An 18,608-nucleotide genomic window follows, 5' to 3' on the forward strand; every position below is an offset into this window, starting at 1 on the left:
GTGAGGCAATGTTGATCCCATCCTAACCCTTTATTGTAAACTTCAACATCTATAACCAACTGAAAACGAGAACTCAGGTAAAGTGAGTTATGAGACTATATTACACGGGGATACAGCTAAATTGGCAACCTGCGTAACTGTATAACTAAATTGACATTGGCATTCAGCTAGGAGAAAGGAATGTATCACGATGTGGTGACATTTTCTGGCCTTGGCATTGGTCGGTGTACTGTATGATATCTCATCATATCTTCTTCTGTATGTCTCTCAGGTGAATCATGAGCAGCAACTACAGTGTCACCCTGACTGGTTCGGCTCCGTGGGGCTTCAGGCTACAAGGAGGAAAGGACTTCGGTCTTCCCCTCACGATTTCGCGGGTGAGTGGCAAGTACGCCTCCTCCGCAACCTCCAAGGCATGAGGCCATATTACATTAATATTACATTTCATCCATGCTATGTGGAAACACTTAAATTTTTATTTTTTTATGTTTTGGGATGAAACTGAATGCAGAAGTCCCCCCCCAAAAAAAAAATAAAAAATGGACATAAGTGTTTGTTTGTTTTTTAAATCACATTTAGGGGGCGGCCATTTTGCCACTTGCTGTCGACTGAAGATGACATCACAGTTGCTGAAGACCAATCAGAGCTCACCAGTTTTCTGAAGCTGAGCTGTGATTGGTTGTTACGTGACACCTGAGCAACTGTGATGTCTTTTTCACTCAACAGCAAGTGGCAAAATCCCGCCCCCTTCTGACAATGATAAATACTGCTGGATTTTGCTGCTTAACTCATATTGCACTAATATTAACCAGAATAAACCAGAATATCAAATTTTGAATATTGGGGTTGCAAAGGACATATTATTGTCAATAATTATTCAATTATTATTTTTTCTTTTTTTTTTTTTTGCTTTGTATCGCGGACACAAAATTAAATAATTAAAAAAGAGAAAAGGGGTAAAGAGTCAAACACAAACACAAAATGAGAACACTTCTAAGGAACTATAAGCACCAACTCACGTTCAAATTCAGACTATCCAGCCAAATTGGGCCAACTGATTAGGCCACTCCCCTTTGATGGCACACAAACAACATTATAGCCGTTGTGGCAACAAACAATAATGATACTTCTTTATGGTATTTTTCGTGACTAAGAAATACATTTAAAAAAGGGGAGTCTAGAATGGATTCATGGCAATTGGATTCATTGAAATGTGGGAAAATTGATTTACCGGTAATATACGAGACGATTCAGTTACTAGCTTGGTCACGGAACAAATTAAACTCTTAAGGCTACAAATTCCATCAGACTTATATCTGACTTGGTTATAAGTGCCTCTATGCATTTACTAACCATAATGGATTCCTCCTATGAACCAATGTTTGCTGTCATTTCAATGAGTACTGGGACTGCACTGAATTCTCCCCTTATTTCCCATATGATGGGAACTTCAGAAAGCTGCTGTGGTTCAGTAATAACTATTTTGAAATTTGACCATATGATTTTAGAGTAATATTAAGGGAGAGGTCGCTTGCCTGTCCTATACATAGTTACACCGTTTATGTTCCTGGTGTGAGGGCACGAAGTGCAACACACTCGATTGTTCCAAGAATTAAAAGAGGATCCGATTCTTGCCAGATTTATTTAGCTGACTGCTTCCTGTTATGAAGTCGCAATCTCAGTGTCATAGCCGAGGTCGCCAACTGTTTATTTGTTACCGGCAGCATCGGTTACAACTTGAAGATTCTTTTGAGGAACTTTTACCATCTGCTTGAGTACAAAGTTGCCGACGTTGATTCGAGCAGCTTAGTCTATTTATGTCCCACTTCCACCGCGATTAACTTGGAATGCGTGACTTTATGTGGCCACACTGCCATGCATATCAGAGTAGCAGTATTCTTGTCATCAATGTGTGATTATGACGTGCCGATTGATGGCGTATCGGTTTGACGGTGAATTTCTAATGTATACGCATGGCATGTAGAGGACTCATAAAAGTTTTATGAGCTGTCAGGAACGTGACTCCCGGCTATGATATTTACTGGGAATGACTATGTCATGTTTTACCAGGGGGTTAAAAATAAGATCAGTCAGCTGAGTTGGCAAGGGAGTGTAGCTGCTGTCTAATATGTTAAACATTAGATTTGGTTTGTAATTAACTAGTTACATGTTAAACACTACTACTATGCTCGGCCCTTTGCATATTTTCCTCCCATGTGAATGTGAATGGTTCAGATTTGCGGCTGTTGTCATTTTGCCAGGAAGGAGTCTTCCTCTTGTTTGTTTTGCTTATCTGAAATAAGACTCCCACATGAGACATAAAGACAAGAATGCAAAAGCAATTTTGATAAGTCATTTTTCTAAATATGTGGGAAGATTATCGGTCCTGACGTCTGTTGTTGCAATGGGCTGTTTGAGTTTAGGTAACCGTTCTAGGTTCAAAAACATACCTACTCAAGTTCTTTCACATCATCCCTCAACTTTTCATAGTATTGTCTAAATCAGGGGTCATCAACTCCGGTCCTTGAGGGCCCCTATCATCCATGTTTTAGATCGTTCCCTTCTCCGACACACCTGATTCAAGTGATCAGGACAGTAATCTGGCTTTTGCAGAGCTTGCTGATAAACTGATGATTTGAATCGGCTGTGTTGGAAGAGGGGACCATCTGAAAAATGCCACTTGTCGTCGACTGAAGATGACATCACAGTTGCTCAGATCTCAGGCAACGCCCAATCACAGATCACCAGTTTTCTGAAGCTGAGCTGTGATTGGTTGTGACCTGAGACCTGCGCAACTGTTGGGGGCGGGACGATACGGGTAAACCACGATACCATACTGTGACGAAATTTGGCTCACGATATCGATAATATCACGATACACGATATCTACGTTTTTTTATATATTGTCAAAAAAAATTTGCAATATATCACGATATGTGACTGAAAAAGCCAACAAATGCCCATAAAAAGGAAAATGTCTAATTATGCATTTATTCAATGCCAAAACTTTGTACAATATACAGTTCTGCATAGTGCCTCACTGCCTCTTAGTCTGTTAACTGTAAACATTGTAAAGTGAGACAAATTAAAGTGCATAAACATTTACAACATAACACTGCACAACTGGACACATTACATCCGATATCTACCGTCAGTGTATCGATAATTTATTGCAACAGAAAGCGCAACAATATATTGCGATATCGATTTTTTTTTCTCCCACCCCTAGCAACTATGATGTCATCTTAAGTTGACAGCAAGTGGCAAAATGTATATTCTGATATTAATAAAAACTGCTGGATTTGGCTGCTTAACTCATATTCCACTAACGCAATATTAACTGGAATATTGTATTTCGACTAGTGGGGCTGCATCGAACATATTATTGTCAAGTTTTTTGTTGTTGTTGACATCAACTTTAAATTTGGATGAAACCTGCTGCTCTGACACTTTCATCTACTTTAAAGAGCAGTCAAAAATCTTGATGAGAAAAAACAATAACATTATTTCCTTGATGTAGAACCATGGCCCCAAAAGTGTTGAAGACCGGTTGAAATTAGTATCTGACCATGTACCAATTGATCTGATCTTTGAACACAGCTACCTTAAAAATCCAATTTGAGAATTGGACAACAAACCCTAAACGTTAAAAATGTCGGTAGAGAACTGACAAAAACAAAGGGAAGAGTTTGACTATTAACTCCAGCTTCCTTGTTTACCTCCCGTGCGATATCAATCAAAAGTGATTGTGCTGTTTACTCAACAGTGACCCGGCCAGAAAGCGAGGTTATTATTGACATATGGAAACATCTTCCATTGATTTGAGCATTCATTTACTTCCTGCATTTGATGACCGAGAAGAAAATTGTTTGGACCACAAGCTTATTTCACGGTTTGTAAGGCACCCACCATGCAAAATAGACTCGGCTCGCAGTACAGTGTATACAACAGGCACGGCTTGATTCATCTCTGGCTTTAACTCAGAATTATGATGTCATTCACCACATGGTACCGACACTTGATTATGTACGCTGCATTATGTAAGGCTCTTTGTGTATAGGACGACCATAGACGGGCACCCCGATATGACACATGTAGCCTTGAGGAGGAGTACACATACTGTATACTCTATGTGATCCTGAATGTGACATCGAGACATTGTTTTGATTTGTCAGTATTTATCATAAACATATGTGCGTCTGCTCTGTGAATAGGAAGTTGGGAACCCACAGTGTTGTATGGATGATTTATAGGCCTAATTACTGTACTTCTGGTTACAGTATATTACCGTATGGTATGCTGTCTAATGCTAGACAAGTGTATGTCCATTTCATTTCTGTACATGTTCCCACTGGGAAAATACACAAAGTCAACATGAATAGCTGTTGGGATTTGAAAATATCTCCTTACTATACTAACAAAAAAATAAATACTGATACGCAAGTTGCTGTATTAAGTATGTTCTAGACTGTTTTTAGTGATCACTGAATGCCTGGATTGCATAGGTCAGATTACGTGTAGCACTATTATTAAAGTCAAATACTGTTAAAAAAAAAAAAATGTTCGAAAATTACTGTATGCGTCCAATGCTCAATGTCATATGTGATTTCAGCAAATCTTCCACACCAGCAAAGTTAAATTTCAAATGTTGTTTCAAACTTGGCTTTTACACTCGTGCTGACAGTTTCACCCTCAAATCCAATAACTCTGTAGGAATGATTTCCTATTGGAAATTTGAATTCAATCCAAACAAATAGGAGTCCTTCACACTGTTTTTCCCCTTGAGTCTGTTGTGAGAAATTCAGTGCAATATAATGTTATATTGTTTGCCTAGATGTGGTGTTTAAGTATATGTGTGTGCATGTACATAAAAATAAATAAATAAATTGTGTACAGTGTTCTATATTGACAAGCAACTGGTGCATTCCCACACTGTGAAATGGATTTACTGTATGGACACATGGTAGGGATGTAACGATAAGGGCAATATCGTGATATCGTGATATTAAAACTGCCACAATATCGTTGTCGTCATGTTCACAATATTTAAAAGGAATACATCTGTTAAAAAAAAAAGTCAGGTTGATTTCCATTAGTGCAGTTCTAGCACCCGCTAGTGGCTAGTTTATTAGTCCGATTTAACTTTCATTAGGGATGTTTTGGCCTTCTATTTATAAAATCTATGCTAATTGTCAGATGAAGGGGAACCTAATTTGGTTGTGAAGCGATTGTGTGCTTGCATTACCAAATAAGTGCCTCAATATTGTTATTAGAGATTGTAGGTTGTTTATATGCATTGCTGTTATGTACAAAAGCACAATATTGTGCTTTTTTAGTATGAGGTACTATGAGTCCTTTTCTTTTTTTTTTACAATATTGTGATCTTTTTTATATATCGCCAACACCCCCACAATATCGTGATATTTATCGTATCGTGACCTTTATATTGTGATAGTATTGTATCTTGATGTGATGGGATATCGTTACATCCCTAATTTATGGCTTAGCAAATCAACTAATTCTTGGCTCAAATTGGACTGAGAAAAAAACAAAAAACAAGATGCATAAATAAATAAATAAATAAAACTAAATGAAATAAATTGAAATTAATAGCTTGTATGTTTGTCGCTACTGTCAAACATCATGATGTCTACAGTAGAGGCCAAAAGTTTGGACACCTTCTCATGCAATGCATTTTTTTCCCCATGATAAATTTACATTGTAGCTTCTCACTGAAGGCATCAAAACTGTGAATGAACACGTGTTGTTATGTACTTAAAAAAAGATGAAGTAATTGAAAACATGTTTTATACTCTAGTTTCTTCAAAATAGTCACTCTTTGCTCAGATGATTGCACACACTTGGCATTCCCTCGATGAGCTTCAAGAGTAGTCACGTGAAATGGGTTTTCCAACAGTCTTTATGTGTCCAAACCTATAGGCTTGTACTGACTTTGTTTGTCGCTGTCTCTCCATTGTGTTGGAATCTCTTGATTTTATGCTATTAGTCACCACGCCTGTTAATCAACCAACTTCTATGTCATCTCTACTACTATGTATTTAGTGGCTTCCCAGTATGATCTGTCTAGTGTCCGAGGTTTATGTTGTAGTCATCTGCTTTCAATCTTAGCTAAGGCTAAAATAAATGGCCACTGAGTGGTTGCTATTACTGCACCGAAGCCTCTGCAATAGTGTTCATCCATACTTGGATAGCTTTCTCCCTCCGGTATGCTTCCAGTTTCAGCAATTCTCATGAAGCCGGGGGTTGATTCCATTGCCTTTTGGTCAGGATTGCATGCTTCGGAAGAAGTAATAATATTTCATGCTAACATGTCGTTCTAATGAGTGTCCAAGTAAAGAAAGCTCAATGGAACTTGTCCTGGAGGGCTGTGACATGCTGTTGCTATTTGATGTGGTTACTTGTGAGTACAAGCAAGGCTCAAGAAGACACTAGAAATACGGGCGAGAGCTTTGCCAAATTTTCAGTGCCACTGCCAGCTATGCCAGGGTTGAGGCAAGCTTAATTTCTCCCCAGCCAAACAAGCTCCACAACACAACAACTTTGCCCAATCTATAAATAGCGCCCTTCATCTTTTTTTTTTTTTTTTTTTTTTTTTTTTTTTTATTTTTATGAACTGCAATTGTGGAATGAGAAGCAGTGAGCCATCACTGACTAATATCGCTCAACTGGCCAACAACAGTAGGCCCACTCGCCAGGAGATAAATTAAATTAACTGGTTTTGCCTTTATGGCAGTCTGTGCGCTGTCTTCACTTCCCGAGAGGCTCCCTGTCACATAAGCTCAAATACACATCATGTTCGAAAGAGCACCATGACGAGGAGAAGGAAAAAAAAAAGGATTCTGAATTGGCTAGTCTTGCAATGGAACTCCACTCATGTGCTGCACTCTTTTCATATCCTCTATAGAGCGTTCAGTGTTCGCGCTGCTTTTGTGTTGTTTTGTTTGTGTTGTCATGGCAATTTGACTAAGCGCTCCTGTTTAAGGTCGGCTTGGCACCGCGGCTTTTCCAAGGGCCTCATTGAAGTAATAAGAGGCTGCCGTCACACCATGACAACCATGTGTCGAACCCTCTTCTTGAACTCTTAATTGGGATGTTTGAATGCTGAAGTATTTGGCGCCCCCTGTATTGTTGTGTTCAGCCTCTTCATTAATGTAATTAGTCTGTGCAAGGGAGGGAAAAACAATCTTAGAAGTGCTAGATATTGAGTGCTTTCCCGGCAGGTTGAGATGAATCACATCAACCTGTTCCCGTGGGAATTTAGTGGAATTTCCAATGAAAAGTCATGTTTGGTACAAACATTTTGGTTTCAATACTATGGAAATGATATGCTCCAAACTCTTAACTTTAACCAACAAATTCTGGCAAAATATAGTTTTCTTTCCAGTGCTGTTCTTCCTCTCTATTACTGGTTTACTGCAGTTATGAATGTAATTACTGTACTGTAAGTGCAGCAGCTACACTTGGCCATGATCATTAATACACTTAGAAGTCGAAAGAATTGAAAAAAAAGGAAAAAAAACATCTGCCCTCTTTTTAAAGATAAAATGTAACCCATCCATTTTAACTTGTCATCATTGGGGTCGAGATTGATCCTATCCAAGTTGAAACAACACATTTGCATAAAATGATGAGGTCTAGAAGTGCATGAAATGAGAATGCTGTCCTAAGCCACATTTTAAAAACTGCAAGTTATGTTTAATTTTGCTGTCTTGTTTCCAAACATCAGCATAAACTTGTAATATGTGACGTCAAACTGTGTACGAGAAATTTCACAAAACTAGTTGTAGACAGTAAAACCATGTAAAATGATTCTGAAAAGAGCGCAGAAAGCAGTTTAATTATATAATCAGTATGTCAATAAAATGTTTCAAAATAAACTGGATGCAAATTCAAATGTTTCCATTTTTACCACAATCAATATATTTCCTCGAGAAGGCAATTTAACAGTCACTAGTAAAGTTATTCAAAACACTCAACAACAAATAAGCTTTGTCTAAAAATACACTGAAGGATGTTTGTTAGCAGCAATCACAGCGAGTCAACCTGCTTTGACTCTCGTTTGCGATGACATCATGTCAGGCACAGGTCTTCTTCCATATAAGGCCATCCATCTTGGTCGACTTGACGCCGCACGCATTTGGGGTTGTATCGCGAAGCACTTCCTGTTACATGAGTTCTCCTTCGCGAGATGACCGCGGCGCTGTACTTTCACTGGCGGGAGGCAGGAAGTGCCACAGCGGGGAAGATTAGGAACATTCCCAATGAGGATGTGCTTGCCATCATCTGTTGCCCATGTCGTCTTTGAAGGAAGTACTTTCATTCATCCGTTTAATGCCCTCTCTCTATTGTGTGAAAGAGTCCTCAGTTTTAAAATACAGCACTCATCTGTATTTACTTGTAGTGAAGAATTCCATTTTGGCAACAGAGTACTCCACAGATCAGAGACTTTATGGAGGGTCATAGATCTAGCTGTTAAAAGTTAAAAAAAAAAAAAAAAAAAAAAAAAAAAAGAAAACCCTTTAACCAACATCTCAGTCTCACTAGTAATTTACTGTAAGTTTTCACCATTCTGTTTAGAGTCAGCAAATGCTTAGACATATTCTTTTTTTTTTTTTTTGTTATTTTAAATAGTTGTATTTGATAAAGCTGGATTGAAAACACATGGTGGAAGGCTGTTAATCTCTCTGGGTTTGTTTGATCCCCACTCAAGTGTTTTTAGTGGGATCTTGTAGAGAAACAGCCATACGTTATCTATAGTTTACAACTGGGAACTTACACATACATCAAAGTGCATTGTATGTACTAATTTAATAATCTTCATTGTGCTTTGCCACAAATTTTATAGTACCGTAGATAAATCAGGCGTGTATTGCGCAGTATATGTCAGCAGTGTGGAGGGGACCACAGTGGTGACTCTCATGCGGTTACAGTCCCTTTCAGAAACATTGAGAGACTCTTTAGCTACAGTATTTGAAAATGTTTCGTGAAAGGAACACAAAGCCTCTCAGCATCCTTTGCGCTCCCTAAATCCAACCTTTAAGTATTTTAACTATAAGGCATTACAGTGGAAAACTCTTTAGGAGCCCCTTCTGGGCCACTGGGTTCCCCTCTGCTCTGATTTGTTTGGTAACTGAACAGGCTTCTAAATGGAAAAAATAACAGCTGCTTTAGTGCAATGTTAAAACAATAAATCATGCAATCTAAACTGTAATGATGAATGATCATTGATGACTGATGATTTTTTTTAAAAAACATTGTTTTTGTTACATAAGCTTAAAAATAAGTAAACTGCTGTAAAAAAAAGAAAACACTCTCCGCCATAACTTTGATAATATGTTGGACAAAACTACACGGGGTCCTTGGTGGTGACCTTCCGTTCTACAGTGGTGGACTAACTCAAAATTGTCTGCTCTGTCTCCACTGGCAAAGTTGAGTTTAAGACCCTTGCTCTAAGGTATTTCACAAATGGGACTTAGTTGTGATAAGCATTTGACATAGAAGTGGTTCGAAGCCAGGCAGCCCAAGCCAATGAATACAACTCCTATTCCTAACAAGCGGCGCAGGTGTTCTGGCTCGTCACCCGCTATTATTTATGACTAAAGTAGGAATGTAAATCATCAAAATAATTTTAAAAGTCAAATTGATCTTGTTTGTTGCTTGAAATGTCAGCTCAGTTTCATTACTCGTGTCTTCGTCCGAATTAGAATTGTTTGACTCGGTTGATATTAATCAAAACCACATTGAAAAAGCATCCTGCTCCCCTTGACAGAGTTGGAACATAACGGCCAAATTTCCAGTTCACTTCTCTTTGTCATTCAAATTTATTCCAAATTTCACCTGCCAAGTAACATTCGTTTGTTTTGTCTCTTTTGTGAGAAAGCCTGACTGTAACATGCCGGCAAGACTGAGGTCGTTAGCTTGTGCATTAAAAACACGCTTAACCACGTCCATTACAGACATTTCCCCTTTTCGTGCCTGCAAATATTTTGCTTGTGAATTTACCATACGTATTGTTTTTTTCCTTGGTCCCTACATGGGGAGAATTCTTTGTCACTCCCCATTAGGTTTACAAACCACAAACACGCTAATGCTGGGATTTCAGACAAAGAATGCAGCCATGCAAACGTCTGTGCATTCAACAGCCTTTCAGCAGCTTTTCTTTGCCTCTGTGCCGTTAAAGTTTCCTGTTTTAGTATGAGGCAGCCACTGCCAGTATGTCGGAGGTGATTGTGTGCGGTGCACTATAGCGCAAAGAGACGTTTTATTGTGAGGGAGTGAGTCAGGACAGACTCCATAAAAGCTGTAAGAGGCTGGTCACTGAGTCACTTGAGGCATTGTACTTGTGACTGCTTAACACCTCGCGACTCGCACGTACAGCAGATTCCCGAGACTTCTGCTATGCTTGCATAACCCTTCGTTGCCCATTGAAGGCTACTAAGTAATCCCAAGGAGCATGACTCCAAAAAAATGAGTCACTATCCCTGTAAGGATTGGTCGTCACCTCTGTCACTTCCTCATTCCTTCCAGCTCCTTTTCCACTATTTGGGCTATTGTGAAGCAACACAATGGCACGTTGTTGTTTTTGCCTCTATTGTATTCTTATTTTTGCACCAGTGGAAAAAATGACATTAGCTAAGTTGAATGCAGAGAGAAAAGGTGTGAATTTGTTCATAAACAAACTAATGGTAAAATGGGGCTTAATTGGTGATATTTGAGGGAAAACAACTGCTGTTTAATTTCCCCCAAATCATCTTAATTATCCTTGAAAATTACACTTAGACATTAAATCGTTCAGGTTGTAAAAATCCCACAAACACAATTAAAAACACAGTTTTTTCATGAGAAAACTTTTAAACTTACCTTTTAAAATGTTTTATACTGACTTTATTGATTTATTTAGTGTATCACCACTATTATTGCTAATTTTTCTTGTAGTCATATCTTATGAACTAAAAGTCTTAAATGAGTTACGAGGTCTTAAAAAAAGTCTTACATTTGTTCTGCTTAAAGAGGAATTCAACCCATTTTTTTTTGACAATATGTTCTATGCAGCCAACGTAAGTCTAAATATGGTATTTTGGATGCTTTTGCGTTGGTGGAATATGAGTTCAGCAGTTATCATTATCAGAAGGCGGCCACACTTGCTGTCAAGGGAAAAAGACATCGCAGTTGCTCAGGTCTCAGGCAACAACCAATCACAGCTCAGCTTTAGAAAACTGGTGATCTGTGATTGGTCGTTGCCTGAGCAACTGTGATGTCATCTTCAGTCGACAGCAAGTGGCAAAATGGCCACTCCCTGAGATGGATTAAAAACGGCTGGATTTTGCTGCATAACTCGTATTCCACAAATGTAATAATATTAATCAGAATGTGAGGTCACATATAACATATTGTCAAGAAATATTTGAGGTTGACTCCCAGGCTTTACAAAAACACCTCTTAAAATCTGAGTCTTGGCACATGACCATGTTCTCAGTCTTGTGTGTACTTGCTCAATGACGGCGAGTCAATGATCTGTCACCGAAGTACGACTTTTTCAACGAATCTCTCCGCCGCCACTCTGCCACACTCATCTGCTTTTGAACACTTTCAGAAGCGGTGACTACAATCGGACTCTCAACACTAGTACACCTGAGTCGAGTGTCTATCAGTCCCGCCGCCCGCGCTCTTTCATGCTGGAGAGACACGACACATAGATATGATGGACGAGAGTAAAAGTGACGAGCACGCAGTGTTTTTTTCTGACCCTGAATGATGGCAGCCGACAAGGCTGTACAGGTTTCAAGTGCGTGAACAAGGTGTGTTGAGTGATTCATGACGTGTGGGCTGCTCTGTTGCCACGCCTTCTATACAGGCTTCCCATTGTGATGAAGCTATGTGATAATTTACAGGATTGTAAGTACCTTGACGTCATGTTTTTTTTTTTCGTAAGCCAAATATTTTCCGTCCCTTGCGATCAAAGTCGCCAAAGGCCCAATTGTCTGTGTCTTTATGCCGAGGAACTAGGTTGATGTCAGACGAGAAGCCTGGTCAGGCGAATTACTGTGTAATCTAGCCTTTGATGCAAATTAGAACTTGTTTCCTTTTTTGCATGTCTCCTTGCAGCTAACGGATGGAGGAAAGGCAGCAAAAGCCAACATGAGCATCGGAGACGTCATCCTCTCCATCAATGGCATCTCCGCTGACAGCATGAGCCATCTCGAAGCCCAGAACAAGATTAAAGCCAGCTCGGTCAATCTCAGCCTAAATTTACAGAGGTGAGCAACTGTGAAGTGAACAGAATTCTTGCTCTCACGAGAGGCAGGCCTGCAGATTTTTTTTTTTTTTTTTTTTTTAATTGCGTCAAAAGAAACTCTGCTGTGTGGCATTGAAATGTCTGCTTTTTAACACGCTTAATTTGCAGTGTAGACAGGCTCTTAGTGGCCGGCTTCATGTACAGGCCCAAATCTGTTGAAGTCATCAGCTCGGCTTCAGCTTTGCTTTATATCATCTTGCGCTGAGTGGACCAAGCGTTCCTCTGGTCGGCCCATTAGGAAAAGGAAGAAACCTGGAATTCCATTGCATACACTAAAACTTCACCGACTGTGATCCTGTGCAACTCCTATCAGTTTAATCTCGCTAGAGTATCAACATACCTCTTGTCTCTCAACTCCAATACTTCACATTTTAGCCGTCAGAGTTCATACTGAAAAAAACTTACACCCTCTGTTTTGAGTCTCGATAAAATTAACCAGTGTTGAGAGGTCATCCTGTCTCATGGAAATGAGCCACTGCTCTGTCAATACGACTTTCGGTAACAGGACCACTAGAGGCGGAGCTACGGAGTGGCTACTGGCTACTTGATGTAGTGAGCAGTGCACGCAAAGCCCCCCAAATGACCCCACTGATTGTATTTTCGCTTGTAGAGGAAGCACTTCATCACCAAATTGCCAGATTACACTTAATTCCTTGTGTAGTGGACCTGCATTCAGTAGAAAAACACCCATGTCAAATTTTCCTAAACAAACATGTCATGTCATGATGCCAATGGACATTTTTTTGTTTTTGATGGGTATGTTGCTGCCCCCTCCTGGAACGCCACCCTGTGTGGCCGCACATATTTGGACAAAGCATAAACTCACTGATTCTGATATCTGACGCTTATCAGAAACTAACACTGATAATGCTGTTGACTAATGCGAATCTGTGCTTCCAAACAAAACTCATTGATTGCAGCTCTGGTTACAGTAGATTTTGGCTTTGCGTTAAGTGTTTCACACATTGTAGTCAGACTGTAGCTTTGAAGTGGCGGGTATTCTCCCAACCTAGCTATCAAGTCATGGGCTAGGAAACTTGATGTTGGGGCAGTATAATGTGTATTAGGCGATTGCTAATAGATTTAACAGAGGCCCATATATATATATATATATATATATATATATATATATATATATAAACCCCGCCCCCCCAAAAAAGTCAGTTTTACGCAACATGTTCCCTTTAGCATTCATTGGCACGGCTTAGTTCGCCCCTGACAATGCTGTTGTTAGTTATAAAGTTATTTATTTTTACCACCGTCTCTCAAAATGACACTTTGCAACAGCAGGAGGTGCCCAGGATGACGACTTCCAAACAAGCACAAATGGCTCACATTCACGAGCTGATTGTTTGTGCCAAACGCAATAGAACATTGCTAAATAGCGTGGCACGCACACGTTCAAAGCTGTAAAGGGTGACGAAAGAAAAAATCCGAGGTTGGTTCGCACGGCCTGTTCTATCAGCAGATGGCAGAAAGGAGCCTTGTCACTTAATGGTGGGAAAACGATATTAAAATAGCTCCATGCTGCAGCTGTATGTAATCACTTATGGGAAATGGATGCATAATAGGTCAAAACATTGTGTTGACAGAGTACAGGTCTCCAAATATATACACAAGTCTTTTTTTGCTGTTTATTTTATTTTTTATTTTTTTTAGAACTTTTTGCAGGGTTTCCAGCATTACATTTGAGTGTTATTTTGTCACATTCGTCTTTCTCCAGCTATGTCCTAAGAATGTGATTTAGGATTTTTAGGCTCACAGATAAGACTCTTGGCTTTGAGCTAATATTCGTACCAAGTGCCAAAAGATGATTTATGCGACTTAAGTTTTGTCCCAGGCCGTAGCTCTCAAGAGGTACTCATGTCAGCCTCAAGCTGTGTTTACCTTTGGCCCTTTCCAAACAGATCATGTAACCACCGCTACCTTTAGCGTTCATAAATGAACCCTAAAGTGCCTCCTTCTTTAAAAATAACTGTGTGAGAGAGGAATCAGTATCAATAAGTACCACTAGTCTTGTAACTATCCTGACAAATTGTATGCTGCGGTCTTTCCATATATTGTCTGCGCAGAGCAGATGCTCTGGTTTATTGATGCTGATGTTATTTCCTTGTTGCTAGGTGAAAGGAAAGACTTGGACTCGGGCTTTAGGAAGCACATTTTCAAATCTTTTCTGGCTATCAGAGCTGAAGAAATGATCAAAAGCGTAGCAAGCCTAGGAAAGTACCAACAAGATTTGCAAATTAAGTTTTTTTTGTGTGTTTATATAGGGCACAATGTGTCCCAAACCAACTTTTATAGAAGTATGATCATCTGATTTATACTTTGAGCTGATATAACCTGAAGTTTTCACTGAACTTCAATGGCTGTGCTTTGTTCGGTGATGGAAAGAAGTTTGTCCCCAGAGCAGCCCGACACTTGAGTTACACAATGCAGCTGTGGGAAGTAGCCTTAGGAAAGAATGATAATTCGTGTTTATTTATTGTCATTGAACTATGCCGCACGCTGTAATGAAATACCTCTCTCCAGAGGTTGCATTTGGCACTACCTGGCTTGGACAGATGATACAGAGCTGCAGAGCATGACCACATCCTTTGTTTTTATATCAAGTTAGCTAAGTATATTGGAACTTTAACGTTAACGAACACTATGGGCCTGTTTTACTCAGGGTTTGCACATGCAAAAACACCCCTACATTTAGGTGCGCAAACAGATGTGGATGGTGATTAACTCACTGCTACCAGCCTTGCGTCTACCTATAGGCAAAATTGCCGTGCAGTTCATTTAGTATGGGCAATAAATTTCTTTAGCACGCATGTCGAATTTATCTAACAGTTTAAATAGCATCTCTGCAAACCAACGGCACCTTTTCCATACATATTAACATTTGCCAAATTCCTACATAAAATGATTAGCGCAACATATTTATTATTTAGAGAGAGCATTTTGGAGATTAATGATCTAGGGGCTTTCTTCTTTGTCAGTCACAAGAAGGAGTCATGCTGACAAAACTGCTTTCAATGTGACATTTCTGTACACTGCAGTTACAGGTGCTGGCCTCTTCCAGAACGGTTTTCGAGGTGTGGTATCCCAAGTTTTAAATGTAATCTTATGCGAGGTGCTCATATTACCCGTACTATATATCTCATTAAATCAAACTCATGTATGGCTTTTATGGTTGCTGGCTTCCCCCAAATTATCAAAACCATTATTTTCTGCATATCAGAAATATGTTTGTGTCTAACATTTCCAACACTTTAAATTTAATTGTAAAAAATGTCAGAGCTAACCAATCTGTTTTGGGTCTCTGGCCGGATTTATTTAAATTTTGAAACTGCTATTACCGTCAGAAGTAATTCAGATGGAAGCCACCCGAATGCTTTTTATGAATTATTCAGGTGCATGTTTTGAACGGCGCACAATGAACTAAAAATGTGTGGTCATGTTTTTTTCATTTGATGGTTTCATATTTACTGCCTCGAAATGTGCTTATGATAGAGCTACTGCATTAGCGTTGGTTAGTAATAGTCTACGGCGCATTCTGACCTACAGTACATACAAATTACAGTTACATTGCTGCTGTAAGGAACATAGCTAGACACATAATCAAAATGAATGAAAAACTTATGTTGCAGATGCTAGGTCAGAACCATGAAAGGATTTTGAAATCGTTTACATTTCAGTCCAAAGAATGAGTGATTTCAGACAGACATTCCGATGGAAATCATTGACCCTAAACAAAGCCTTCTGATCTGGAGTCAGAAGATTCACACATTGCTTGGAATTTATATAAAAGCGCCTCTCTGTTTTTGATATATTCTGTCCCGCAAGTAGCCCTGCTTCCACACTACTTGATGTGCTCGATGCTGCAGGCCACTTACTTGAACTCCAATCAAGGCATGCAGCTGCGGCTTGAACATGCAGCGCGACTGCGACGGCTTGGCCACGGTTACAACTGGGGGGAGGAGATGACAGTCTAATGATTCCTGAAGCCCCCACTGACTCCTGGCTGCCTCTCGCGCATGTGGCGTTGTGGTCGGAAGACAAGAATGAGCGGACGGGAGCGCATCCAATAATGGAACACTCCCGCATCTCCACTCACCCTATTCGTCAACCTGTTCGGATCACGCTCGTGCTGCTCTGCTTGCTTCGCAGTGATCGCTCACACTGATGGAAGCGATGCATGACGAGGCTCATAGATATTACCGGCACTAATATGCTTCATCTCTGTGGAACGTGACAGCTGATATGGACAAGTGTGTGCAGTAGACAAGACGTATGTTATCAATGCCATGCTTGTTAATTGGTCTTAACGAAAAAGATACCCTATATTTATGTTGGGTTTCAACACATATGCCTCACGGCCATCCATTATTTAGGGGTGTAGCCACCAAACATTTTTTAGATGTGATTCTTCTGTTGATTAGTCCAACGATTAATCGAATAATAGGTCAAAAATGTATCAGGCATTAAAGTTGGTTGAACCCCAGAAATATTTTCAGTTGAATTTTTTTTTTAAATTTTTATTCCCTTTTCGCGGGAAATGAATATTGAATGTTTATCATCATTTTTAACTCATTCACTCGCAGCCATTTTCACTGAAACAACCCTCTTCACTCCCGGCTGTTTTACTGGATTTTGACTGATTTTGCAAGGCTCAAGAATAGAACCTACCAAAAGAAAGATTAGTCTCTTCTTTCATCAGGACAAACAAGTATCTTTCTATCTGTTTCCGTTTTGCAGCAAATAGCATTAGCAAATAGCCACCGGGTTGGCCGTTTTTGTAATTACTTTACTTGTATCGCTTACTTGTATTTCTTCACCCGTTCTCTGCAGTTCAGAGGCCGCATCAAAGCCTTCTGTATACTCAAGCATAAAAAATAAACATAAAAAACATATAAATATGTCTTTGGGACACTTAAAAGATTTAAAATAGAACATATTTATACAAATTAATTCAAGGGGAAGTAATGTTTTGACAATAATATGTTCTATGCAGCCCCACTGGTCTAAATATGGTATTCTGGTTAATATTGCGTTACGAAATATGAGTTATGAAGCAAAATCCAGCCGTTTTTATCCATCTCAGGGGCGGCCATTTTGCCACTTGCTGTTGACTGAAGATGACAATGTTGCTCAGGGAACAGGCATCAACCAATCACAGCTTACCTGTTGTTTGAAGCAGAGCTGTGATTGATTGTTACCTGAGCCCATTTTGCTGCCATAACTCATATTCCACAAATGTAATATCAGAATGTCATGTTTAGACTAGTGAGGTTACATATAACGTCTTATTGTAAAGTTAAGGTTGACTCCCCCTTTAAAAGAAATTTTGGGTTTTAAAATATACATATATCTATATTTTTTGTTTCCAATGCATTTCAATGAGTGCCAATTATACTTGGATTTTCACTATTATTATTTCCACAAGTTTCAATTGAATCATTCAGTTGGCTTAGTCTGGACAACAGATAACAGTGCGCACACTGAATGGAATGGCAAGACATTTTTTAAAATTTGGCTTTTAATTTGTTTTGGAAAAGAAACTCTTCATGCATATTTTTTTTTAATCTAATGTTTGTATCAACCAAGATTTGTCAGGCTGTTGCTATGCGTTGATAGAAGCTTGAGGATCTCACTCAGCATTTTCCTTCATTTCTCATTGACTATGGGATAAATCTATATGACAGCCATATGCAAGATGTGCATATTTCAGCCATTTGGGTCTTATCCAATTTTAACATTGAGGTCTCCCACTACGCTTTCACATTCGTTATTCCCTTCGGATACTGAAGGGTGGAACTTGTTGAGGAAGTTTTTGGAATAATGAAAGCAGTGCCTGACATAAGAAGCATGTGTGAATTCTCCAGTGAGGCCACATGTCGTATTGTCTCTTGCTTTTAACGTGGAGAAAATATGCCAGTTAATAGAAGAAAATTGACAGTGGCAAATGTTTGAAGTCAGAGCTGCGTGAGGTTCCGCTTAAATCAGCCGACTATCAACTCGCCTTGTGCGTCTGCTAGCCTCTCCATCATTCAGTCAAATGGCGCATGCCAGACTGTTTCTCTTGGCTCTGGACGACATGCCGACAGGATAGAAATGCTGCCTTATCCCCACAAGGCTTATTCCTTCGCTTAACCTTCCAAGTCTTTCTTCCAGGATATCTATTTCTCCATGTGTGCGTGTGCATGACGAAGTCTAGGTTGATGAGGACCACTTAACGTCTCTTAGCTGTCGTGCCCCCACATTGAGTGACATATGTTACCCATATAACTGCGCTATTTGAGCCACT

The 18,608-nt window shown here is 39.5% G+C and overlaps 1 protein-coding gene across 5 annotated transcripts in view; it reads left to right on the plus strand.

Annotated features, from left to right (window-relative positions):
* The window catches only part of pdlim5b (PDZ and LIM domain 5b), a 42,726-nt gene that overhangs the window by 6,000 nt on the left and 18,118 nt on the right, over positions 1 to 18,608 (plus strand). For all 5 annotated transcript variants that reach the window (XM_077497365.1, XM_077497364.1, XM_077497363.1 and 2 more), the window contains exons 2-3: positions 272 to 377; positions 12,127 to 12,278. In XM_077497365.1, the coding sequence (XP_077353491.1) occupies positions 279 to 377; positions 12,127 to 12,278 (251 nt within the window). In that variant the 5' untranslated portion in view covers positions 272 to 278. The remainder of the gene's footprint in view (positions 1 to 271; positions 378 to 12,126; positions 12,279 to 18,608) is intronic.

The sequence above is a fragment of the Festucalex cinctus genome, chromosome 15 (genome assembly GCF_051991245.1).
Source record: "Festucalex cinctus isolate MCC-2025b chromosome 15, RoL_Fcin_1.0, whole genome shotgun sequence".
Lineage (NCBI taxonomy): Eukaryota > Metazoa > Chordata > Actinopteri > Syngnathiformes > Syngnathidae > Festucalex > Festucalex cinctus.